This window comes from Sceloporus undulatus, chromosome 3 (assembly GCF_019175285.1).
Source record: "Sceloporus undulatus isolate JIND9_A2432 ecotype Alabama chromosome 3, SceUnd_v1.1, whole genome shotgun sequence".
Lineage (NCBI taxonomy): Eukaryota > Metazoa > Chordata > Lepidosauria > Squamata > Phrynosomatidae > Sceloporus > Sceloporus undulatus.
In genome coordinates, this window is record NC_056524.1 from 13054768 (window position 1) to 13080643 (window position 25876).

The 25876-nt window shown below is 41.2% G+C and overlaps 1 protein-coding gene across 2 annotated transcripts in view; it reads right to left on the reverse strand.

The window, feature by feature from the left end:
- Window positions 1-2368: 2368 nt before the first annotated feature.
- The window catches only part of ME3 (malic enzyme 3), a 133292-nt gene continuing 109784 nt past the window's right edge, over window positions 2369-25876 (reverse strand). For both annotated transcript variants that reach the window (XM_042459094.1, XM_042459095.1), the window contains 8 exons: window positions 21681-21790; window positions 16821-16918; window positions 13730-13843; window positions 12153-12258; window positions 9428-9570; window positions 9149-9322; window positions 4963-5061; window positions 2369-3051 (listed from right to left, as the gene is read on the reverse strand). In XM_042459094.1, the coding sequence (XP_042315028.1) occupies window positions 2890-3051; window positions 4963-5061; window positions 9149-9322; window positions 9428-9570; window positions 12153-12258; window positions 13730-13843; window positions 16821-16918; window positions 21681-21790 (1006 nt within the window). In that variant the 3' untranslated portion in view covers window positions 2369-2889. The remainder of the gene's footprint in view (window positions 3052-4962; window positions 5062-9148; window positions 9323-9427; window positions 9571-12152; window positions 12259-13729; window positions 13844-16820; window positions 16919-21680; window positions 21791-25876) is intronic.

A 25876-nucleotide genomic window follows, 5' to 3' on the forward strand; every position in this document is an offset into this window, starting at 1 on the left:
TTTATATAAATTAATATTGGAATATAAATTGGAATCGGAAACAATAAAAGAATTCATGATTAAATGGGCTAAGGATATAAATGAAACTATACAATTAGATCAGTGGGAAAATCTTTGGGAGGGAAAAATCAAACAGTTGACAAGTGTGAATGTAAAAGAAAACATATATAAGTCCATGTATAGGTGGTATCTTACCCCATATAGATTAGCAAAAATGTTTACGCAAAACAAAAATCTCTGCTGGAAATGTAAAAAGGACATAGGTAGTTACCTTCATATGTGGTGGAATTGCCCCATAGCAAAACAATTCTGGAAAAAGATACATATAGAAATGAAGAAAATCTTTGGACTGAAAGGAAGACCGACCGTTAAATTCTACCTCCTTAATATGGTTGAATCCCAAAAATATGGGGGGGGGAATAAATGAAAAAGTCTTACTGCTTGCTTTGACTGCAGCTAGAATGATATTTGCAAAGAATTGGAAGAAAGAATATTGTCCAGGAATTGAGGAATGGAGATGGAAGATGCTAGATCTGTATGAGATGGAGAAGTTGACATTTGGTTAAGGATAAACCTTTGGAAGAGTTTTATGAGGAATGAGAAAGCGGGAGAAAATATCTGAGTAATTTAAAAGGAGATAATATGTATACTGTTATAGAAACACAATAGATAGAATTTGAAATTAGATTGATGAATTGTGATAAATAGATGTTTCCTTTTATGGTGTATTTTTAGTTATCTATATGACTATGAATATATATAGAGCCATTATAATAACAGTGACTAGATTAGTTATGTTACAGTAGTTAAGATAGATAGAAAAAAATCTAGAATGAGTAAGGTAATAGGATAACAGGAAAAAGTATTAAACGTTAATATATTTGGATGTGTGGAAAAATATAATTAAGATAATTTGAAGGATTCAATAGATTATAATTATTTAGAGTTCAGTTTAAAACAAAATTAATAGTGTGACTGAGTGAAGTCAGTATCCTAGGAAGTTACCAAGGAAGTTCAGAGTGTTGATTACAAATCTTTTATATGATCTTTTGTTTTTTTATAATGAGAGGATATGACTGTTATACTTTTAAAATATTTAATAAAATAAAAATAAATAAAAAAAGAAATTCATGGGGTCGCCATATGTCAACAGATGACTTGAAGGCACATACATACACACGCACAATGTGCATATAGCTATCCTTCTCCATACATATTATCTTCTACTGAATCCAGAAAGCAGGGTAGATGAGATGCTCTGGACGCTGATTTGCATTAAAAAGAAACACCAGGATAACCCCCCCCCAAAAAAACCCACTAGTCCCTGAGATCACAATTTTATGATTATCTGTAATGCTTTCTCATAATGCTTGCCATTATTGTATCCTTGCAAAGAACCCCATAAATGCTGTTGTAAATGCTGGGTGGCAAGTCTGCTGTTAGATTATGGGTAACATCCTGTCAGTTATGATGTTGTCAGTTATAGACCTAGCCCATGTAACTGTTTTCTATTCACATTTATGGTCATGGTACCATTGCCAAGATTATAACTGCTAATGTCCCAGCCTCCTCTCACCAGTGAGTTACAGTGCAAGAAGCAGAAATAGGGATCCCTGTGGGATTCTGTTGCAACTGTTTGCTGGCGGGATGGGGCTGGTCACATCGTCCTGCAGCCCCTCACTCACCAGTATTGCAGAATTCCACTACTTGGTGCAGCTGGCTGCGTTTTAAGGTGGGTTGCAGGGGTAAGATCAAGGGATGAAGCTTAGTCATGATAGCATAATTATGCCTGTGATTCAGGATAGCTGCCTGTTTTCTGCATTTGTTTTGGAAGCTAAATCTGAAGAGTAAATGAGCTGTTAAATGTAGAGAAGCAATTGATTTCCCAATATATGCTGCAGCTCCTGTAAAAAGAGGATTAGAGAATGAGCTAAGAGGGGCAGGTCTACTCTTTTGGCTGTCTCCAGAGTATTCTGGCCCTGAATCCCCCCCCCCCCCCAAATTCACCCCTTACCTGCTCTATTTTGATACTACTTTTCGGCTTTTACAGCAAAAGACAGGCAGCTGCCTTCCCACATGCTGATGAAGTCAGAACAGGGTGCCCAAGTGCCCAGCCATGCTGTAGATGTTGAGTACTTTGTTCTAATCTTAGAGTGACTCATGCCCACAATGGTGACACCAGACAGCTTGCAGGGATGGCAACTGAAAAGGCAGCCTCCATCATTATTTAAATGTGGGTTAGAAGGCAGATGCCTTGAACTGGGTGCAGACATCGTGATGACAGTTTGAACCCAATATGGGGTTTTGGCCACGCATCATGCAAACAGGATGCAGCAAGCCCAGAATAAATCACTCATGTAGACAAGGCCAAGAATGCATTTACTTTATCTGAGCAGTGGGTAAAAAAAGAAAAAAAATAGCAATTTAAGAAAAGGAAACATCTCCCAGTGTCCACAAACCCCAACTATGATGGGTTTTGCTTAGAGTTTTGCATTAGGAAGGATGATAGGGTTATCACAGTTTGGTTGGGAACTCCTGGGGTTTATGTGCAGGGACCAACAGCACACTTTCCATGAACTCTGTGGTGATGCTTAAACTAGGAGAGGAAGCACTCAGGATGGAACCTTCTAGAGCCAACCTAGGCATGCCCATAGATGTGGTTGGGATGCAAAATGGCTCCTGTTGACTTTGCACTATTTCTAGCTCAGATACGTAAAAATGAAAAAAAAAGGGAGAGAGAAAGACAGCTGGATAAAGGAAAAATGGGTGCTTCTTCACCCTTCTGTTTATAGCAGATGATTCTGTGCATTCATATCCAAGCTGGTAGAGATGTAACAGTCACCAGGTCAGAGTCTTTTTAGGGCCTCCCCACCTCCCCACAAGAGAACATTAAATATTTTGAGTCTGCATGGCTTCCTGTGGCCATTGGTAATTATCTATAACAAATGAGTCATAGTCGGGACTGTAAACGAGGGATTTAACGAAGGCTTCTTTATCTTCTGGTTCTGGGTACCACGAGGCCAAGTTGTGTCTGTAGGCATAGTCAACAACCTAAAAAACAAAAGAGAGAAATGGCACTGGACAGAGGGTTAGATTTGGGCCAAGATAAGTGAAATTCAGCTATCAAGCAGTGTGTGCTGATTTGACTTTGTAGCAGTTGAGGCAAGGCCTCAGTCCCTCACACAAGATCTTATCTATTTTCCAGGATTAGTAGAAGCTATGTAATATTCAGGAACAAACACACTAAGCTCAATAAGCATAATTTACAAAGCCGATAGAATTCAGCTTTGCTCAGTGTGGGATTCTATATTATCTCTGTTTGTTACAAACACAGTTCATTGCCCAGATTCTTCTAGATAGCACTAACTGGAAAAAATTGTGTATAAATACACATCAGGTAAACACAGTTGTTGTTCTAAGCATCTAGGAGACCAAATGTGCCCCAGTGTTGGGTACCCTCCAATACCTCATATATGAAAACTAGGACGTGTAAGGCCAAACAACATCAGAGAGGGGTCAAGATGGCAAAAGTTATTAATGAAGAAGAATATACACGCTAGGAGAGGATGAAGCAGTTTACTTTTGCCTGAGTCTACTGGGAAGTGCAAGACTCCATCACCTTTCATCTATCTGAACTGAGTGCAAAAAGGAGCCCTGGTGGCGCAGTGGTTAAATGCCTGTACTGCAGCCACTCACTCACAAACCATAAGGTTGCAAGTTCAATACCAGTAAAAGGGCTCAAATTTGACTCAGGCTTGCATCCTTCTGAGTTCGCTAAAATGAGTATCCAGATTGTTGGGGGCAATTAGCTTATACTTTGTAAACCGCTTTGGGAGTTCTTAAGTGCACTGATAAGCAGTATAGAAATGTATTGCTATTGCTACTTTGCATTTTGAACTTTGTTTGCACCAACTTAAGTAAATAGAAGATAAAGGGAGAAATTGATTGAGATTTCCTGCATGAAAGGGGGTTGGACTGGATGGCCCTTGTGGTCTCTTCCAACTCTATGATTCTATGAAAGTGGGATGAGCAGAGAAAAACAGGGGTATTTTAGAAGCAGCTGAAAAAGTGGGATGAACTGTCCTCACTAAACAGGAACACTTGGAAGTTATGGCACTGATATATGTATCCACCTCCCCTGTGGCACAACTACAAGAGAATGGGGATTGAGGAAGAACTCAGCAGAACCTATCCCTTTCTTCCCTGCTTGGTTCTTAGCTAACCATGTTTCAGTTGGCCCTGACTAGGTGTGGCAGATGTGCACTTGCCTCCCACTATATATATTTTTAATGGGTTGAATCTAGATTTAATCCTGAATCCTACTGATAGGCTTGACTATGGTTGACACAGTGAAATCAATGGGATTTACATAACTGTTAATCCTAATTCAACAAATGATTTCAACGTGTCTTAACTCTAGTTGGGTCTAGCAACAGGATTGAGGCTGCAGTCATGCTTGGAGCATGCATGCATGCATAAATAAATAAACCAACCAACCCATGGAAATTAATGGGGCTTAAATCAGTCATAGATGACTTAAATCCCATTCATTTCCTCTCTAAATATGACTATAGCCTTACCTGTTATACATCTTAACTCAGTGGACCTTCTATATGCAGAAGTGCTATGGGGCAGCAATTCCAAACAGGTGTTCCCAGATATTAGGCTACAGTTCTCAGAATCTCTGACCATTAATCATCTGGAAATCAAAGTCCAACCCTGCCTGGAGAACAAGCTTGTGAATCACTGCTGTGAAGGGAAGGAAGAGGACCCCAGCAAACTCTATCCCAATTTCCTCCTGTGTTTGTGACTACGGTAAGTCTGGTTGGTGTGTGATTGTGCTGTTTACATGCCTGCATCCTCGGTACTTACACGTCACTTTGGAGGAAAGGAGAGGAGTTTGTTTTTGGGAAAAAGTTTGACATACCACATCATCTAAACCAAAATATTGTGGACTCTTACTTTCACAGCAATTTTGAAGGAGACATCTTGAATGGAGCTCAGAGGTGGATACAACCTTCCTTCAGCAAGGTTCTCTTCCGTGACTTCTTCTGCAATTGACTAGGAGAGGGGGGGAAAGAGAGTGCTTCACACTAGACAATAGTTTTCAAAAGGTTGTGTTACTCTCTGATAACACTGTGTATCCAGCAGTAATACAACACTGCATCCTCAAAAACAATTGTGTAAGGCCTCTAAATCTAGACTCTTTCTAGGAATGTGCCTTCAACTAAGAAAGTCACTAAGGGGGTGTGAGCTGCACAAGGTGACAGCCTAAGGAGGGGGATAACACCATTGTTCCCCAAACAACTGCCTTTTGGCAGGAATGGGCTGTGGTGTTCATTCTTCAAGATGCCAGCCACAGATGCTGGTGAAACGTCAGGAAGAAACTCTTCTAGAACATGGTCACATTGCCCAAAAACCCCACAAAAAATATGGATGCCAGCCATGAAAGCCTTCAACTTCTCTTTAGGATCTCAGGCATTTCCCACCAAATGCTACTTCATTCTTTTATGTGTAGATGCAAGAGACTAAGTCTGGATTCTTCTTGCAACCTTTTGGTCTAACTATCTAGCTAAAGCATGGTCGACAAATAGCAGTCCAGAAAACATCTGGAGAGCTGCAACATTCCTACCTTTACATTAAAGCTAATCACAGATTGCATTTCTTTGTAAGCATATCTCAAGCAAACTGGAATGCAAATCTGATTTAGATATTAAAGAGGCTGCCATATCTATTGTTCAGTAGTCCCCTCTCACGTATAAAGTGGTGGGCACTTAATTTGTATATCAAAAGGGGTATACTAGTGAGATAAACTAAAGTCTATCTTGCATATAAAGTCAGCCATCTGTATCCATGATTTCTTTATCCATGGATTCAAGCATCCACATCTTGAAAATATTCAAAAAATATATAAATTCCAAAAAAGCAAACATAGATTTTGCCATTTTATACAAGGAACATCATTTTACTAAGCCATTGTTTAAAATAGTACTTCAGCATCCACAGATTTAGATATCCATGAGGGGTCGTGGAACCAACCCCCAGTGGATACCAAGAGTCCACTATATTGTTATGTGCCTTTAAGTAAAGTCTGACGCAGGGCAATTTTTTTTTGGCAAGCATGATTTATTCAGAGGAAGTTTGCTATTGCCTATCTTCTAGGCTGAGAGAGTGCTGAGAAAGTATGATCTGCTCAAGGCCGGAGGAAGATGTCATTTTCCAGGGCCACTGAGGGATCCCTGTTGCTCCCTTTAGGCTGAAGGTTGAGTGATCCTCATTCTCCTCTGGCTACCGAATAGCAATGCGTGTGTGGGATTGCCTATCCTGAAAACAAGTAGGTGGCATGGAGGGGGTCACTGCAAATGAAGGTGCTGCCCTCTTACTGCTATCTTGCACCCCAGACCCCACCTAGAGTCCATGGCAAAAAGGTGTGGTATAAATAAAGTGGTTGAATTTTTCCATCCACCACAAGCAAAAAATTACACATAGTCATACTTTTCTATTATCCCTGAATGTGTCACCAAACATGATTCATACACTGACCTTCCATTTGAAACATGAATGAGACTTGTTTGTGAATGAGTAAATGTGTGCCATTGTAACTGTATTTGCCCACAATTTATTCAGTTGTCAAGCGCATGTGGGTTTGAATTGAAATCAGCCAGGTCTGGTCTTGGAAGGGCTTTTATGTAGAAGAATAAAGAAATAAAGGCATACACTCACACTAAGCCTACTCCTCTTCAGCTTAGCAGTCACATTTTCTCTACAACTCTCCTCTTACACAGAGAGCACATTATAAACCTGTTTCAGCTGAATTTCCTCATGCTGACTTGGGGGAGGGGGGGGCAAGTATTTTCTATGCCAACCTCAGAGACACTGCTCCCCTTCCAGAACTTGACCTGCTAAATTATCAGCTTCCACTCCACATTGCTTGCTGTGTCAATTGTAATCCCCACAACGTATGCTTGGTCTGAAGTGTTTCCCTCCAGCTCAAGAGTCACACTAGCAGAGCACAGGTGGGTTTGGAGAGGAATCGGAGAAACAGTCAGTCAGTTCTACTCTGGAAGGGCTGTTTATTTAGAAATAAAGACATACACTCATCATTCCACCCCTTAGTTTCCAATGAAGATTTTTGTACCAGCGCTTAACACTGGTAAAATGTCAAGAAAACATGAGTGTGTGAAAGCCTGACATGCTTTCTAAATGTCACAGAATTGTCCCCTCACCTCCAGCGTCCTTGAATAATTCAGGGAGCAGCCATTTCCCATTAATGCAAAGTTTCCGTTCATAGGAAATGGCTGCTTCCTGAACAATTCAGAGATGCTGGAGGCGAGGGGACATTTAGAAAGTGCATCAGGCTTTCACACATGCAAGCTTCTCTGCTGTTTTACTAGCGTTTTACCAGCACTTACCCCATGGTAAGCACTGGTATGAAAATCTTCAGTAAGTAAGTATCTCAACAAGCAAGTGCAAAGGCAAAAGAAAAAGCAAAGCAAGACACGCTCATACACTTTAGCTTTAACCTGTCATGATGAGGGAAACCAGACAAGGTGTCTCTACCCATTCTGGAGGCAGAAGACCCCCACTCGCACTCACCCATGCTTGTGAATATTCATCCACACCCAGAGTGTCCTTGCGGACTGGTCTGCAGGGCCCCAATCCCTTATCGGCTAGCCTCTTATGTAGTGTAATATTCAGCACTACTTAACAGAGAAGATGTCATTCTGTGTCTCTTGATCTGCACCAAGAAGAGGGGGAAGGAGGCATCTTAGCTAATTGTTTAACAACCTCCAGGTGCAGGGCTGGGACCTGCCTCTCTTCTCCTTTGCCCGATCATGGCTACAGAGAACTTTAATTAATCCATTCTCACAGCTGGACACATGCATTCTAAGAAAAAACCAATGTACCATTAGAACTATAAATCCCAGGGCTATACATTAACATCAAAGATACTTTAAATGCTCACATCAGTGCTACACCCGTGACTGCAACAAAACATAGATATTATACAGACATTTGGCAGGGAATTATGAGTGGCGCAGATCTGTATTGAGGGAACGTTCAGGGACAAACGTATTTTCCCACCTGAACAATGTTTGAAAGATGGCAGAGGTTCAGAAAAAGCCTTCACAGAAGAGGTAGGCTTTGAAGTGAGAGTACAAGGAAGGGAAAGCAAGAGTTTAAGGAGGGAGTTCAAGTATAAGTGGCAACAAAGATAGTAGATGCAGTCCTTTATATTGTTAACTGATAAAATTGAAGGGAAGATGGCACTCTTTAAGTATCTATAGGGTTAGAATATAAAGATACAGCTGTGTTAGCCTGGATCAGTATGCAAAGGGATCTTGTATCACCTTTGGGACTAAATGAGAGGAAGACATTGGTAGCATAAGCTTTCATAGACTTAAATATATTTCATCAGATGTTTGCGAAAACTCATGCTACCAACCTTTTCCATCCCTTGGCATATCTATGGAGCTGTCAGAGAGAGAAGGCTGCAGGCTCCTCCTGCAAAGGTTTGGACCAGGTGTAATGGTCTTAACATACAAAGGTAAAGGTTTCCCCTTTGACATGATTGTCAAGTTCTGTCTGATTGTAGGCGGGTGGTGCTCTTCATTACTAAGCCGAGGGAGCCAGCGTTGTCAAAGATGACTCTGTGATTATGTGGCCAACACGACTACATGTAACACTGTTACTTTCCCACCGAAGTGGTACCTATTTATCTACTTGGACTTTTACATGCTTTCAAAATCCTAGGTTGGTAGAAGCTGGGACTAGTGATGGGAGCTCATTCCATCACACGGTGTTTGGGTCTTGAACTGCCAAACTTGCAGTCATCAGAGTCAGCATCTGATATGCTGAGCCATTGCTGAGCCAACTTATAAGAGGGTAGATTTTGATTGAACATTAGAAGGAATTACTTGGTGGCAAGAGCGGTTTGGTAATTGAACCAGTTACCTAGAGAGGTGGTGGGGTCTGTTTCTCTGGACATCTTCAAAATGTAGCTGGACAGCTATCTGTGGGGATGCTCTAACTGCAGTTCCTGCACTGAAGACTGGTTGAATTTTATGCCCCATGAAAGCCCTTCTAAATCTATGATTCTATGAAACGTTCATTCTGCATGATGGCTGAATATAAGAAGACTCCAAACCTCTGCTGTGGTGAGAAAGATGTCATCAGAGATATGCCGGACTCCACAGGCAATAACTCCCAGAGCAACACCTGGGAAAACGTATGCATTGTTCCCTTGACCAGGGAAGAAGGTCTGCCCATTTGGCAGGGTCACTTTTGGGAATGGGCTCCCACTTGCGAAAATACCTCGTCCCTGAAAACAGAACAAGAAAAGATCCATGAAAAGTTCCCATAGGTTACCTTTGTAACAGCAATATGAGAGAGGGATATTTAAAAGTAAACCCAGCAACTGCCTTACCTCTGTTAAGTGGTAACACTTTTCAGCCGTGCACTCGGCTTTGCTTGTGGGGTTGCTGAGAGCAAACACAATTGGCCTCTCATTGAATGTCCCCATGTCCTTCAAAATTTGATCAGTGAACGCTCCAGCAATAGCAGCCACACCTACAAGTTTTTTTTTAAATAAAGAAAACAACAAACAGAGGAAAACTGGTTTAGGAGGCTGTATGCAAGCTGCCTATCTGCCTATTAGATTTACAGACCTGTGTTTAGCCTGTTAAAAGAAGGAGGTGATACAAATTTGTAATAAATGAACAGTGGTAGTATGAACGGGAAGAGAAATGGAAGATTACCTGCCAGATTCCTGCCCCAGATTGTAACCTCCACTTCTAATATATATATTTAGTTTGAGAAAAGTGCATGTAGAAGGTCAGAGGGGCATTTTCAGGTCCTCCTGATCCCAAAAGGTGTGTGTGTGTGGGGGGGGGGTCGCACAAACCCATTTCCGCAGAATATGACATTCCAATCACTACTTTCTAGCACCAGCTGTTTCATGATGTGATGGGGTTTGAAACAGCACTTTATTCTGAAACCATACAACAGTAATGCTTTTGGCTCTCAAAAATGGTTTTAGATCTGATTTAAAAAAGACCTGAGAAATCTGGCACACTCCAGAGATGTAAGAGCCACATCAGAAATACTCTAACTGCTAACATCCCATGGGTTGCATGATTCCCACTTTTGCTTTCTGCAAAAATAATTGTAAATCTGACTCTGGCTGCTTTTTCTTTGAAGATGAGAAGTCTGTTACTCCATTCACCATTCAATCTAATAGCAAATAGGAGAAAAGACTATGAGCTTGGAAGCAAAATATAGCTGCCCAAAAACAAGGAAGTAGCTTCTACATATCTGGCAGACTCCTTAGGTATGGAGAAGTATACACGTCTGTAGATTAAAAGAAGCACATTCTTTTAAACACACATACATCCAAAGAGAATTTGTTAGGCTCCAGGATGTACAAAACATTGAGGGAGCAGTGATGAGATGTGGAAGAGGAGATTTCCTTTGAGAAACAATTAACCACATGCCCAAATATTATATAGCTATAAATGCTTATTTTGCTCCACTTAGTAGAACATGCCAGTACTAAGGCAAGACCTCTCCCCATCTCTTTTTGTCTCTTGGTTGTGGTAGTCAGGTAGTGCTGCCTGTTTTCTTAGTCCAATAAAAAAAAATCACTGTCTTTCCCCACTACAGTGAATTAGGAAATGGCACCAAACCATGGCTAGAAGGCAAGGATCAAAACATTGCTGGGGGGAAAAAGATAGAAGGAAGGGAGGTGGTACAGGAAAACCTAAAGAAAACAACAACAACACCTAGAGCCAAGGGCATCACTAGGGAGGTGCAGGGAGTGCGGTCCACACCAGGTGACACCCTAAGGAAGGGTGACACCACTGCTTTCCAAACTCCTGCCTTTGGGCAGAAATGGGCTGTGGTGTTTGTGTATATCCCTTTAAAATGCTGGAATTCAGCAGAAGAGATTGTGTAAGTGGGGTGAGGCTCAGTGGGAAGATAATTCTTTGAACTTGTTTTAAATTGTCTTTAAAACAGCATATCTTACCAAATTTTCACTTTAACCACTTTAACCAGATTAATTACAGGAACATCCAGGAGTGAACATATTACATGTATACTCAAGTCACTCCATTGGTTGCCAATTAGTTTCCAGGCAAAGTACAAAGTGTTGGTTGTGACCTTTAAAGCTTTACATGGTTTGGGCCCAGGTTATTTACAGGATTGCCTTCTCCCATACAATCGGCCCCAACACTGAGGTCCTCTGGGGGGCAGTTGTTGCAGCCTGCAAGAACCTGACTGGCAGCCGTTACCCAGAGGGCCTTCTCACCGGCTGCCCTAAGACTGTGGAATGACCAGCCTGAAGAGATCTGACAGCTAAACCATCTGTTGGAATATAAGACACATATGAAGACCCATCTCTTCCGGCAGTATTTAATCATGAATTTTATATTTAATTATTGTCCTACATATGGTAATATAAATATTGCATAGAGGTGCAGCTTAATATGTGTATTTTATGTGATGATTCTGTTTTAACTAGGTTGTAATCTGCCTTGAGCTGTAAGGAGAAGTGAGTAAGAATTATCATCATCATCTATGTATAATTATAGCGCTCTAGAAATAAAGTTTAATAATATTAATAATCATCATCACCACCACCACCACCACTATGTACATGTAAATACATTTTGTCTGTGCATATGATATTGTAATTTAAAGGTATAATTTTAATTTTGCTAGTTATTTATGTCGCAACTATTGTCATTACATTCAGTGATATGTGGGAATTATGATTTATAAGTAATATTAGAACAACAAATGCCATTACTAAGGATTCTGTATGGTGTGGTATAGGAGGAATGGGGTGCTGACACTATGAATTATTGCACCATAACAATGCTTCAGTCCCAAAATCTCTACCATTGCAGTAACTTAAAACTTCAGTTGAACATTTAGAGATAAAGTTTAGATATCTCAAGAAAAAAGACACGTAAAGTTACCAAGGGAATGCAAATGCAGTAAATATAAGAGTTCTGGGTGTGAATGATTTTCAAGATCTCACTCTCCGCCATGCTAAAAATTTGAGGACTGAACAAATATGTCATTGTGACATAATTCTTCTTTCCTCCCCTCCCCATAGCTAAAAACCTCAGGGTAGACCTTTCACTTACCAATAATGGCTGTTGGTTTTACTGTCCGCACAACTTCTTCAAGGGTCTTCACATTGGGATGATCCTGGGCAAACATCTCCTTTTCATGGTTCAGGTGACTCCTACCCTGTGAGATAAACAACACAGGAAAATAGTTTTTTGTAGGGTTTTCAGGCTATGTGGCCATGTTCTAGAAGAGTTTTCTTCCTGACATTTCACCAGCATCTGTGGCTGGCATCTTCATAGAATGCTTGCCTGGAAAAGAGTTGGGTGTGTATATATATATATATATATATGTGTGTGTGTGTGTGTGTGTACTGTGTCATCCTTTGCATATACTCCCATCCTGAGGCCTGACATTAGCAACAAAACAATATACATGCAAATTACTCCTCCTTTCCCAGGGTGACACTCTGTGTGTGTGTGTGTGTGTGTGTGTACATATACACACATACATACATACCCAACTCTTTTCCAGGCAAGCATTCTCTGAAGATGCCAGCCACAGATGCTGGTGAAACGTCAGGAAGAAACTCTTCTAGAACACGGCCACATAGCCCAAAAAACTATGGATGCCAGCCATGAAAGTTTTCGACTCCACAACACAGGAAAAAGTCATAGCAGCTTAAAGAAAAGACTAAAGCAATCAGCTTTACTAGCATCAGACATCTGAAATTATTTTTTCTGTGTCTCAAATGTGTTTGACTTGTTCTTGGTTGTCAATTCCTTTATGGCTGCCCTATGAATGGTGGGAAATTCCTTTCACTGGGAGGTTCAATGAAGTTAAATCCTGAACATAATCTGAAGAGCTGCAAGACAATTATTTGCTGTACTGACATTTGATGCCCATAGCAACAGTTAAAAAGGGAGACTGGATCACTTGAAATTTGACACAAATTATTTTAATATTTCTTGGATATTTCATTCTGCTGGTTTCACTGGGATTTTATAAAGTTTTGCTGTTCATCTCAGGTCCTTCAGGGGTTAAGAAAATCTAAGTGAATAATATATACCAATGCTCAGAGGTCTTTTGCAGCCAGAGTCAAGTTTTCATCTGAAATGAGATGACAAGGATTCTGTGGATGACCACTATGTGTTGAATATCCATACCATGAATGGACTTTTGTAACTTGCAATACAAACATAAATACCAGCAAGTTGAATGCTGGCTTGTCATGTTAGATTGATGCATACCTGTATGTGCATGCTAGTAATGACATGGATGCTAGCCAATAGATGTCAATAGAATCATAGAGTTGAAAGTGACCACAATGGCCATCCAATCCAACCCTCTGCCATGCAGCAATACATAATTAATGCAATCCTGATAGATAGCCATCCAGCCTGTCTTTTTTTTAAAAAATGAAACTGGACCATTTTAACAATTTGAAAAGAAATATTTGTTCCTAGATTCCTCACATTAGACAAAATATATATTTTATTTAATTGAATTTAGTAATAACCATTTTCAATTGAAAAATGTTTAAATTATGTCTACTGTGCTTAAAATGTTATGTGTTTGCATTAGGACAATAAATGTTGTAATTTCTACAAGGCAAAACATGAACAGAAATCAGGCCTCTTATCTTCAGGAGTACCTTGACAATGAGACCCTTGGAGTCCACCATCCAGATTTTTTTGACAGCTTCTTCTCTTGAGAAGCCTTTCTTCTCTAGAGCCATAACTATCAGATGAGCAATGCCCATAGCAGCCTGAAAATACAGATAGGACAAGCAATCATTTTCTCTGTGGAACGATAGAAGGAACGTAATGTTATGGATTGAACCAAACCATCAAGCACAATATGGTCGACTTTGGCTTGTTTCAGCTCTGCACTGTCTCATATCTGTCCTGATATGAAAGGCTTATACTTAGAGATTCCAGATGACTGAACTTGGAATTTTATACTAGCAGTGCAGGTGGTTTTCCACTAAGGCGTGACAACTTAACTGCTGATCTTCCAAACACTGGAAGTTACTTAAGTAAGGAAGGAAAGAAGCTAATGCAGATTGGGAAAGCAGATATTCTATCTGTAGAAAAGTCCTTGATTCATTTCATGAAGTTTCTTGATAAAACAATATTGATAAAAAATATCAAAAGGATCTCATGTGTTGCAAGGCTAGAAAAGATCGGTTGCCAATTGCAACCAGAGTAATAAATAAAAAAATAATAAAAATTTTATTTATATACCGCCCTTCCATCGATCAGTGGAACATTACAATAAAATCAAACACAATACAATAATATACACATATTAAAAACAAGTCAAAACCCCATCAGCCAGCCATCTTGCCGACCAAAGAGGGAGGAAGGCCATCAGGAACTCATTCAGGGAATGCAGCTCGAAATAGGAAGGTTTTCAAGTCCCTTCTAAACTGAACTAGGGAGGTGGCCGAGCGGAGCTCTGTGGGCAGCATATTCTAAAGGGCAGGGGCGACGCTGGAATACATCCTCCTTTTTGTGGAGGAGAGTCTGGTCCCTGGAACCCTGAGTAGTTGCTGCCCAGAAGTTCTGAGGGTGCGGGGCGGAATGTATGGGGAGAGGCGGTCCTTCAGGTATCCTGGGCCCAAGCCATGTAGGGCTTTATAGGTAATCACCAACACCTTGTACTGATCCCGGAAGCAAATAGGCAGCCAATGCAGATCTTTAAGCACGGGTGTAATATGGCTGGCCCTGGAGGTACCAGTGACCAGCCTGGCTGCCATATTTTGTAGCCAATGCTTTGCGAGATGGGCCACCAAAATTGGCTCTTAAGTCGATATTAGGCACCTTAGATGGTAATGTCTTCATTTTAGTAGTGGTGTCTTCACTGGCTAGAATACTCTGGGAGCAGCTCAGAGTATTCTGGCCCCAGAAGGGCCGTGATGTCCCACTGTTACCTGAGTGTTCCTGTTGCAAACCCAGGTGGCTATCCTCATGCATGTTCTGCTGTGCCACCTGGCGCTGCTGCCATTGGTGAGTGTCGTTTGCTTCTGAGATCAGAATGAGGCACCAAGCCTCAATCACATGGCTGGGCATCTTGTTCTGACCTAAGAGTGAACAAGTTCTACTGTGGTGGCACACTCTAAACATCTGCCCAGTGTCCTAACTGAGCACTCAGGATCTTCTAGGAAGATCTGGAGCAAAAGTGAGTTACTCCATTATAAGGGAGGTAAATCCCAGGTCCAGTGTTGAATTAGCTAGACATTGTCTGGACTGTTTGCGCCAGAACCGGAGTTTGGGTTGTGCATTGTCCAGACTCATCAGTGAGAGGATGGGGGAGTAAGTTTTATTTGGCCCATGCAGACAAGGCCTAAGTGACATCCATGTCTATAAACAGAGTTATATCTAGACTTAATCATGCTTAGTGAAGACCTACAGAAACCACATTGTTTGCAATGAGTTTACCCTGAGTATGAACATTTCTCAATCCCAATCCAAATAATGAATGAATGGAAGATTGATTGATAGTAGAGATCAGAATGGACTATGAGTGGTTTCAATGTCAGTTGAGAAAGTGAATGTGTAAGATCAGAGATAGTTTGTGGATTAGATGACAGAAAGAATTAGTGTGTTACAAGATGAAGAGAAGAATCAGTGAGCCCAAAGATGTCAGCATGGGTTATGACTACCTGTTCTAGATGTTGATATGTTCCATAATTAAAATAGGTTTAACATTTTCTCTACCTGTGTTCTGGTCAGGGTGGATTCTATGACTGGGACGTCTTCCCTGACATGTAGGATTTGAAGTACACAGGCAAGGATATAAAGGGGAGAGTCTTTCTGCACTCTGCAAATCGATAGGTAGTGGCAAAAGGTTATTTTCCAGAGTAGTTTTGACAATCTGGACCAGTGAACTCTAAGGCTCAAGGTTTTCTTATGAAAACCAAAGATACACTAAGCAGCCTTGGGTCCCATCCCGGGAGAAAGGTGGCATATAAAGTAAATAAATAAATACTGCCTCTTCCCAGGTTTCTACTATCAATGCATTCTTTCATAAAGACCATCAAAGGAGAATTGTTGCTATGTGACTTCAAGTCACCTCTTAACTTATGACAAATCTCTCATTAATTTTTCTTGGCATGATTTCTTCTGAGGAGGTTTGCCATTGCCTTCCTCTAATGCTAAGAGAATGTGACTTGCTTAAGATCAGCCAGTGAGTTTCCATGGCTGATCTGAACTCTAGTTTCCCAGCATTCAATGCATCCAATGTACAAACCATTACACCATGCTGGCTCTACATCACATTTATACTATATCATGCTGGAGACAGATAGAGACCCAGATAGAGACATAACTCAAGTGGTCATGTAAGAAAAATTTAACAATCCATGAACGAGTCAACATTTACTTCACTGGCTAGACAAAACAGAAGCCAGTGAAAAAGCCAATAGGTTGCCATTGATCAGTTCTCATTCTCTACAAAAACCCTGCAGGGTCTTTGGTTCTTTAGAGATTTGGCAAAAAAACGTAGTCTCATTTCCCAAGTAATAAACACAAGGGTCGTTCTGGGCCATTTCCCTCACAGCTGTGTAATCTCTTTCTGTAAGGCCAGCCTGCAGGGAGAGAAGCTCAGAACAATCCCTGCCCCCAAGGCTTACAACAACTTCCCTGCTTTTACATTTCTGCTCTATTGTTTCTTGTTTTCAGAAAGCACACGGGAGCGTGGTGATTTTCTTTGGCTTTCCCTCAAAGGAACATGAGCCCTACCTCTCCAGCTCCCTGGAAGACAAATTTATGGTCAGAAAGCTTGTTCTTTGTGATCCTTAAGGCTGCAAAGATTCCAGCTACTGCAACAGAGGCGGTTCCTGCAACAAAACAACACACACACACACACAGAGTTATTGAGTGGGATGGTTCCAGGCCAGGAGACAAAGAGTCTCTAAGACTGGCAAAGGTTCCAGAAAAACAAAACTGGTACCAGCATTCAGAATAGTGGGGTATTTTTAAAGCATCCACACATTCCATCAGGGTCATCAGGATCAGCTGGGGCTGATATCTTGTCTAGTCCCACAGCACTTGCCATCATTTGGGACTTCACCAATTACATTTGTTGTTGTTACATGCCTTCAGATTGGCTCTGACATATGGTGACCACATTACTTGGCAAGATTTATTCATCTGAGGCAGAGAGATTGCAGCCTGCACAAGGTCACTCAGCGGATTGCCATGGCTAAGCAGGAATTGTCATGGCTGAGCACCTAGCTCTTAATATACTCCTAGATAAAGATATCCTTGGACATGAATGTCTAGTCATAACTGACTGCAGGGGGTGCTGGTAATCTCCGTTACTAAACCGAAGAGCCAGTGTTGTCAAAGACGACTCTGTGGTCATGTGGCCAGCATGATTGCACCAAATGCTGTTACCTTCCCATTGAAGTGGTAACTATTTATCTACTTGCATTTGCATGCTTTCAAACTGCTAAGTTGGCAGAAGCTGGGACTAGTGACAAGAGCTCACTTCATCATGCAGCCCTCGGGCCTCAAACTGTCAACCTTCCTATCTTCCTATCATCAGAATTGGCATCTTAACCACTAAGCCACTACATCCCTTTAATATACTCCTGGAATCCCAGAATTGTAGAGTGGCAAGGGACTTCACAATCCATCTAGTTCAGCTCCCTACCAGTGCAGGAATCTACAGCTAAATAAACCACTGAGAGATGTCCATCCAACCTCTGTTTTTCAAAGCCTTTGTGGTTTCTTCCAACTCTATAATTCTAGGATCCATTTGTTTGCCTCATTGGCTGATACAGAAAACTGGCCACCTCTTCTAGAAATGTTCTGCATTCTTCTGTCCTCAGGGGGGAGCTAGGAGTTAATCCTTCCTTCTCAGAGCAGTTTACGGGAATAGAGAAATGGCTCTGGATATTCTACCCAAGAAATTCTGGTGCTTTTACAAAAAGGTTCCCATAAAGACTGAAGAGAGAAGAAAAGGAGGAGGAAGTGAAGAACAGAGGATGCTATGACTCAGCCTGCTCTGTGATTTGGTCTTAAGAAGCCCACAACCCTGCGAGACAGGGTGTGCCGTTACTCATAATCCTACACTCCAGTTACAAATAGGATGGAAAGGTTGCAAGACTTTTCTGCAATGACAAAGGCCTATAATGTTTTTTTCTCTTAAAAAAATGTTTCTAATCCTCCATTATCTTCACAAATTTTTCCCTTTCACTTGCCAGCTATTCAGAACACTCCAAAATTAATGGATCTTGGAAAAAGAAATGTTATTCACCACCAGGATTAGAATTTGCTGATTTTGCAGCTGAAAAACAAAACAAAAACCCAGATATCTTAAGAGTCCACAGCTGCTTTGCATAAATGGTTGGCTAATCAATGTTTATTGAATCCCAAAGGATCACTAATATAAAATTAAATATAAACTTTGCCTAAGATTGCTAAGGAGATTCTTTCATATCTTAGTCTCTCTGCTGTCCATTGACTCTGCTGTCTCAGTCGCTACTTAACTCCAAGCTTTCCTTAATTAATAAAGGAGAGCTAGGTTGGCTAATGGCCCAGTCCTCACCATGTTTACTTAAAAGTAAATTGCTTTAATTTCAATAGGACTTACTTCCCAATGTATACAGACTGAAGATTATATCCTTAATCTTGTTTGTGAAGAGAGAGGCTGGAATCAAAGTCTTAATTGTCTCTTGGGAATCTTCTTGCACTTTGCTTAATACACTACTGGTCATAAGTTATGGATTTTAAAAAATCATTGCTTCAATTGCCTCTCCCTGCCAAGGGGGAATATTCCTAAAATATTCCCAAAATGTTCCCTAGCTGGTGATCCCTAGAACTTTGGACTGTGATCTTATTTCATTAGTATGCTTCCAGGTCAACTTGCTTCTATTTGTTTCCTACTCTTTCCCTCAGTTTCCAATGAATTTGTGAAGTTCAGGAAAAGCCTATGTCTTGATGAAAACAAGGAATTTTTACTTTTTTTTGGACTTTAACTCTCAGAATCCATGCTTGAAATAGCCAACAGCTGGGATTTGTAGTGAAAAAAGAAAAACACATTTCCAAGTTGTTTCACAAGTTCTGAACTGCACAAGTACACATACCTGCCCTTTTCGAAGGAAGAAAGAAACAAAACCTATACTCTCCAACATTTCACAGATGAAAACCAGGAAACACGTGGCCAAGCCACATTGGAGTGTGATCAAGATGGCAAACATTATTAATGAGGATGAACACATAAGCCAGGTGAGGCTGCAGCAGTTTGCTTTTGTGTGAGCCTACTGGGAATGACAGGATTTTACTCCTCCTCTTCCCTCTAACACTGCTGAGTTAATTGAGTGGAAACTACAGTTTGCACTTGGAACTTATACTCCTTCTGCACTGCAGAAACAATGCAGTTTGATACTGCTTTAACTGCCATGGCTGAATGCTATGGAATTCTAAAATTTGTAGTTTATTGTGGCACAAAGGCTGTCTGACAGAGAAGACTGAATATCTCACAAAACTACAAATTTCAGAATTGCATAACATAGAGTCATGGCAGTTAAAGCAGTGTCAAACTGCATTATTTCTGCAATAGTTGCAAAGGAGAATAGAGAGTGGGCCCATAGAAGGAAATCTGTGGCTGTGAAATGCAAAAGGTGTTCTGTAAAATGATGGAATATTAATATGAGTGCAGATAGTGGCATAAAAAACCCAGAAAACCAGCATTCACAGGTTTATGATGTGATTGTGAATTGATATTATCTCATAGCCATCCACAGATTTAGAAACTTGATATAAATACAGCAAAGATTCAATGGTGGAGGGGTTTGCATAGTATAAAGTCACACCAGCATAGTTTTGCTGTGGGTTCGTTGTTGTTGTGTGTCTTTGAGTCATTCCCAATTTATGGCAATCCTAAGGAGATACTATCATAGGGTTTTCTTGGCAAGATTTGTTCAGAGGAGGTTTTCCATTGCCTTCCCCTGAGATTGAGAGCATGTGCTTTGCTCAAGGTCATCCAGTGGATTTCATGGCCAAGTGCTGAATCAAATCTTGGTCTCCAGAGTTGTAGTCCAACACTCAAACCACTACACCACACTGGCTAACTGTTCCCATGTATAAAGATAAAGGCTGGGATTATCTATCATGGTACGGCTGAAATTTGCACTGGAAGAGCCCATCGCATGCCCCGGAAGAACTAATGGGGCGTGCCACTGCGCGCCATGGGCACGAGCCCCATTACTTCCTATGGGGCTTCAGCATACGCTGAATTCCCCTTATGCGGAGGGATCTGGAACGGATCCCCGCATAAGGGGAGGGCACACTGTATATGCTATGTAACTTTACATATATATACTTTGCTCCAAGGAAGAAGTACAAAGAAATCCTATTAATGAATGGCTAAGATCTGTAACGGGACATCAGCAAGAGTGTTCTGATGAACATCAGGCTCTACTGATGTGCACTGGTCTTCCCTAGCCAGTGTCTCAATGCACAATGGAACCAATGTGCACCCGTCTCAAAGAGCATTGCTCACTTTGCTAACTTCCTTACATAGTCATGTAACAGCTCTTTAGCAAAAGAACTTTAATAAAGCAGCCTTTACTGGATAGACACTATGGAAATGCCTTATTCTAATTCCCACAGCCATAAATCTGCTTGTGAAGACAAAATCCCCAACAGGATTCTGGCCAAGGATATTAGGGGGTGTTGGTTGCAGAAAATGGTACTCATTTGTTAAGATGCATTATTTTCTGCTTAGCCAGAGATTTGGGTTCTCAGGGTCCCATTCCACTGTCTCTGGGCAGATCTAAGCAGACAGTAAATTCCAGAGCATCCTGGATTTTCCAGATTTGCAGTGACCCTGGGCTTTGTCTGTACTATTAAAAGTGGCAGGGAGGATATTTGCTGCAAATGCAGGTTAAGCGGCCACACATTCTCTCAATCTAGAGTATGCATTAGTGTAAAATGGTGAGTGCCCCTGAATTATTTCTGGTGACACAATAACTGCTTTTTTTTTTACCTGTCTGTCAAGGATGTGCACAAGTGTAAGAGTGCAGGTAAAGACAAGCAGATATGCTTATATGCAGTTATGCATATACACACATAAATACATATGAGCCTTTTAAAAAAACCATGGTGATCGTGTTGCTTGAACCTCCTGATCTCCAGGACTTGTGACATCCTCTCTGCTACCAATGTGACTCTGCTGGTCACACTGATTATATATCCAGAATTTCCTGGAAAATCCAGAGAAAACTGGCTGATGAAAACCCCCACTAATTCTTTAAATTGGCAAGAATGTTGTATGTCTGGATCACTGCCAATTTGAGATGATGGAGGATTGTTTTTAGACAACTCCTATAATTCCTTGTTGATTTTTCCTTTCTATGTACTGAAAAGCTCTTCTTTTACAGTTTTCACATACACTGGTAAAGAGCTTGATACAGGATCTCCACCTGTTTTTGGACTTCATCAATCCTAACCAACATAGCCAATAGTAAGTGACAATGTTCTGTGATCTTAACTTTTGGGACAAGTGAGAATGACAAAGTCAGCGTGGAACAGCATTCGTCAGAAGCCACACAATACTATATTGCCTCATCAAAAATAATTTGAATTGCTTACCCTGAATATCATCATTGAATGTACAATACCGCTGGTGGTATTTGTTGAGAAGTCGGAAGGCATTGGCGTTTGCAAAGTCTTCAAACTGAATGAGGCAATTCATCCCATACCTGCATGGTTAAAAAAAAAAGAACCAGAACATTTCAAAGTAGGAACCTATTTTTAATATTAGTATTAGTATGGTCTGGAAATTTACGGAAGGAGGACATCACTGAATTTTAATCCTTTCATATCTGAATTTTTTTTTAAAAGATGAGGGGGGAAGTAATTTAAAAGAGACACTTAAAGATTTGCACTTCTAGAAGCCTCCAGAAGTGGGGATTTAATTTAATTTTTAACTCAGACAACCCTGAAAACCCAGAAACTGAAACGAGGTGGACACTTCTGGCTCAGGATATTAGCAGATTTTACATGACTTCAGAGCAATGCAGGCTACCAGGGAGAACATGGGTGAAATGTGGCCTCTGCTACAGTTTCTAATGCTTATACTGTAATAGCTACAGATGTAATAGAGTCACATTTTTGAGTTAATGTGGGCTAAGGCAGACATCTAGCTGATCTGGCAATAGCCCTGTGTGAACTGAGTTACATCTCCTATTGGATGAAAATAAAAACCTTAGGGAAGGGCTGTAGCTCAGTGTCAGCTCATGTGTAATGTGGTGTTGGAGGAGGGTTCTACAGGTAACACGGGCCAAAGAAAAGGTAACAAGAGCAAATCAAGCTTGAAATCTCCCTAAAAGCCAGAATGAATAAAGTGAGGCTATTGTACTTTGGCCGTATCATGAGACGAAATGACTTAGCCAATCATGACTCCCCAGAAAAGACTATAATGCTTTGCAGTGTTGAAGCCAGTAGGAAAAGAGAAATGCTGCATTAAAAATGGATTGGCTCAGTTAAGAAAACCACAGCCCAGACTTTCCAAGAATTGAGCACGGCTGTTAACAGAATGTAATGGAGGTCTCTCATTACTAACTTGACAGCAATTAAGAATGGTGCAATCCAGATTGGCGCTTTGAGCCGGCCTGGCCACATACTAGGTTGCCTGGGGGCGGAGTGTCCGCACGCCCCACAACTCTACTACATGGCACTGCCGTAATCATGACGGCCTCCCATCTATGCGGGGGCTACCATGATTACATCACGCGTGCGTCGTGTCCAAATAGTGCGGCACATGATGTCTCTGCACTGCCCCTGGCCGCTTATGGTGGCCTCGCTGTGGCATGAGGACCTCTGAAATGGATCTCCTTCTGGGTGTGCGCCTCGTTCCCACAGGCACCCAACGGCTGTGGGAATGACGTCAGAAGAAAGGAGCCAGGTGGCCCCTTTCTCCCATGGCTGCAGCTCCCAGGGTATCCAGGGGTATGAAGCTCCAATGACACCCCTTTTCCGCACCACGGAGAAGCGGCATTTTGCCACTTCTCCGTAGTCTGGAAAAACTCTGAATTGGGGCTGCAGGGCTGCCAGTGAGACTGTCCTGCCCCCAATTCGGAGCTAAAAAGGGTGGGTGCAGGCCTCCCCAAAGGGGCGGCATGTACCGTGCCAATGACATAGCTCAGTGACAGAGTGTACACTTTGCATGGTGCATGTCCCAGGTATCTCCAGTTAAGGCTACGAAAGTACCCTATCTGAAACTGGAGAACTTCCACCAGTCTGTGAGCTACATGGACCAATGTTCTGACAATATCTTCCTATGTTCCTCTGACTCAGAGTCCATTGCAATGGATTTGTAGCAGATATCCCTGGACTCCTTGACAAGACATAATACAGTGGACCCTTGGTATCCACTGGGATTTGGTCCCAGGACCCCACATGAATACCAAAATTTGTGGATGCTCAAGTCCCATTGTATACAATGGGACAGTGAAATGGTGTCCCTTATGTAAAATGGCAAAATTGAAGTTTGATTTTTGACTCTTATAAAAAATATTTTCATGACATGGATGGTTGAATCCATGGATGCAGAATCCGTGGATACAGAGGGCTAATTGTAATATGGAAGTGCTAGAACATTTGAAAGTTGCTGGTTGAATATAGAAAAATAGTATGTTGAGAGACACGCCTCTGATTTCAGCATTTGTATGCTGTATCTTACATTCAAAGGTGGAATAAAATTAATCTCACACCTGAATAAGTAACAGGAGAAGCATGTGGAACTGCTAAGTAATGCATTGAGTGGCCAGGAAAAGTTAAACAAAGCAAAAAGGGAGATACAGTAAAATGACTGCAGTGTATGAAAAATAAAAATATTTCCTTTGAGACAGCCAGCGCAACATGAAAATCTTGGCAAAGAAAACTTTCTATTCCATTGAGCCTCACTGTCTTTCCCTGAGAAATCTCACATGTACAGGAGGGAGAAAACCCAAGTCTTTAAACCAGAAAGTGACTCCACAGAAATTCTGCTTTGTCTACACACAAGCCATTGAAAGCTGCATTCATCACAGCTTTTAAAAAGACCTTGTTTTTTGTCTGCCTGTCTCAGATGGGTTTTTCTGCTGTTGGCATTTGATAACCACTTTTCTTGGTGTTAAAAAGCGTCTGTCAACAGGAAGAAAATGGAAGGAGGAATCATGGCTTCTTCTTTTGAATCCCGACAAGTAAGTCACCCATGTTTCATCAGCTTCCCTGTTTTGAAGAAAATGAGACTTGCCTCCTATAAAAGCATCTCATCTGATCACATTCATTTATTCATCTCATCATCCTTTTAAGAGCTCTTTGCGAATTATGCCCTTTGTTGTTATTGACCAAATAGCATAAAATTCCTGCCTAGTGCCTGGATGGTGTAATATTTTGCGAAGTCCTGCTTAAATCGATAGGTGGAAAGATGAGGCCAATAAGCCTGCACTCTTGCCTTAGCATCGCTGCCTCGTAAGATTTGAAAGACAGGGGTAGGCAAGGTGCAGATCACAATTTCTGTGGCAGCCAGGTGTCAAAAATTGCCCCTAAATGCCCTCTGGTGCTGGGATGGACATATTTATTCCCTGGAGAAAAGTTATTCATCACTATACACATATGAATCTGCTATTGGGGCTACATCTGCACTGCAGCAATAATCCAGTTTGACACCAATTTAACTACCTTGGCTCAATGCTATGGAATTTTGGGAACTGTAGTTTACTGTGGAACCAGAACTTTCTGACAGAGAAGGCTAAATGTCTGACAAAACTACAGTTCCCAGAATCCAACAGCACTGAGCCATGGCAGTTAAAGTGGTATCGAACTGGATTATTGCTGCAGTGAGGATCCAGCCAAAAAGGAAAATTATACAGTAGCATTCCTTATAGCACCTTATGTCTGTGCAAAACTATTTTGTCAGGTCTACCTCAGAAGTGTAGAGGTTTAATATTCTCTCACTCCTCCATTCCATGTTCCTGATCATGATTGGGATCTTTGCATGGATGACATTTAACAATAAACAGAGGACCCAAACATTTTAAATGTGATCACATACTGTACACATCTTTCTAGTTTTGCCCTGAGACATTTGGTTCAAGTTCTGAAAAATGGCAAAGCATCTGCAATGAAAGAACTCAGAACTTTGTGGCAACTTTTTTTTTTAAGATAAAGAAACCCTTTTCTTGAAGGTCTTTAAACAGAGGCTGGATGGCCATCTGTCGGGGATGCTTTGATTTGGATGTCCTGCATGGCAGGAGGTTGGACTGGATGGCCCTTGCGGTCTCTTCCAACTCTATTATCTATGATTCTAAGATTTAAAAAAAATCCAAATGCATGAAAGCTTTAAAAAATATCTGCCTTCTGGCCATGTCTTGCAAATTAATCATGGATGGCCTAATTAGAAGCTCTGCTCATCAGACAGCCCTTATAAACTCTTTGCACCCTAGACCCTGACATTTACAGTGGGTGTACTCAGCATTCAAATTCCTGCTGAAATACTCACAACTGACTTACTCTCATTCTGCCTCTTCACTCAATAAATGAAAAGGGGCAGCCTGGCTCTGCTTGATGGATTCAGCAGAAAGAATGAATAATATTGCAAGTATGTCTATGTGCATCTATGTATGGAGAAACAATATACAGTGGCTGGTATGTGTCACTGACATATACATGTGCATGTTTTATTGTGCATACAGGACAAATGATTCAAACAGACATATTCTGCTGACAGCAGCTGGAGTGCAATCTCACATACAGCAACCATAGCCTCGATGCAACATGTCCTCAGGATAGTATAAATATCC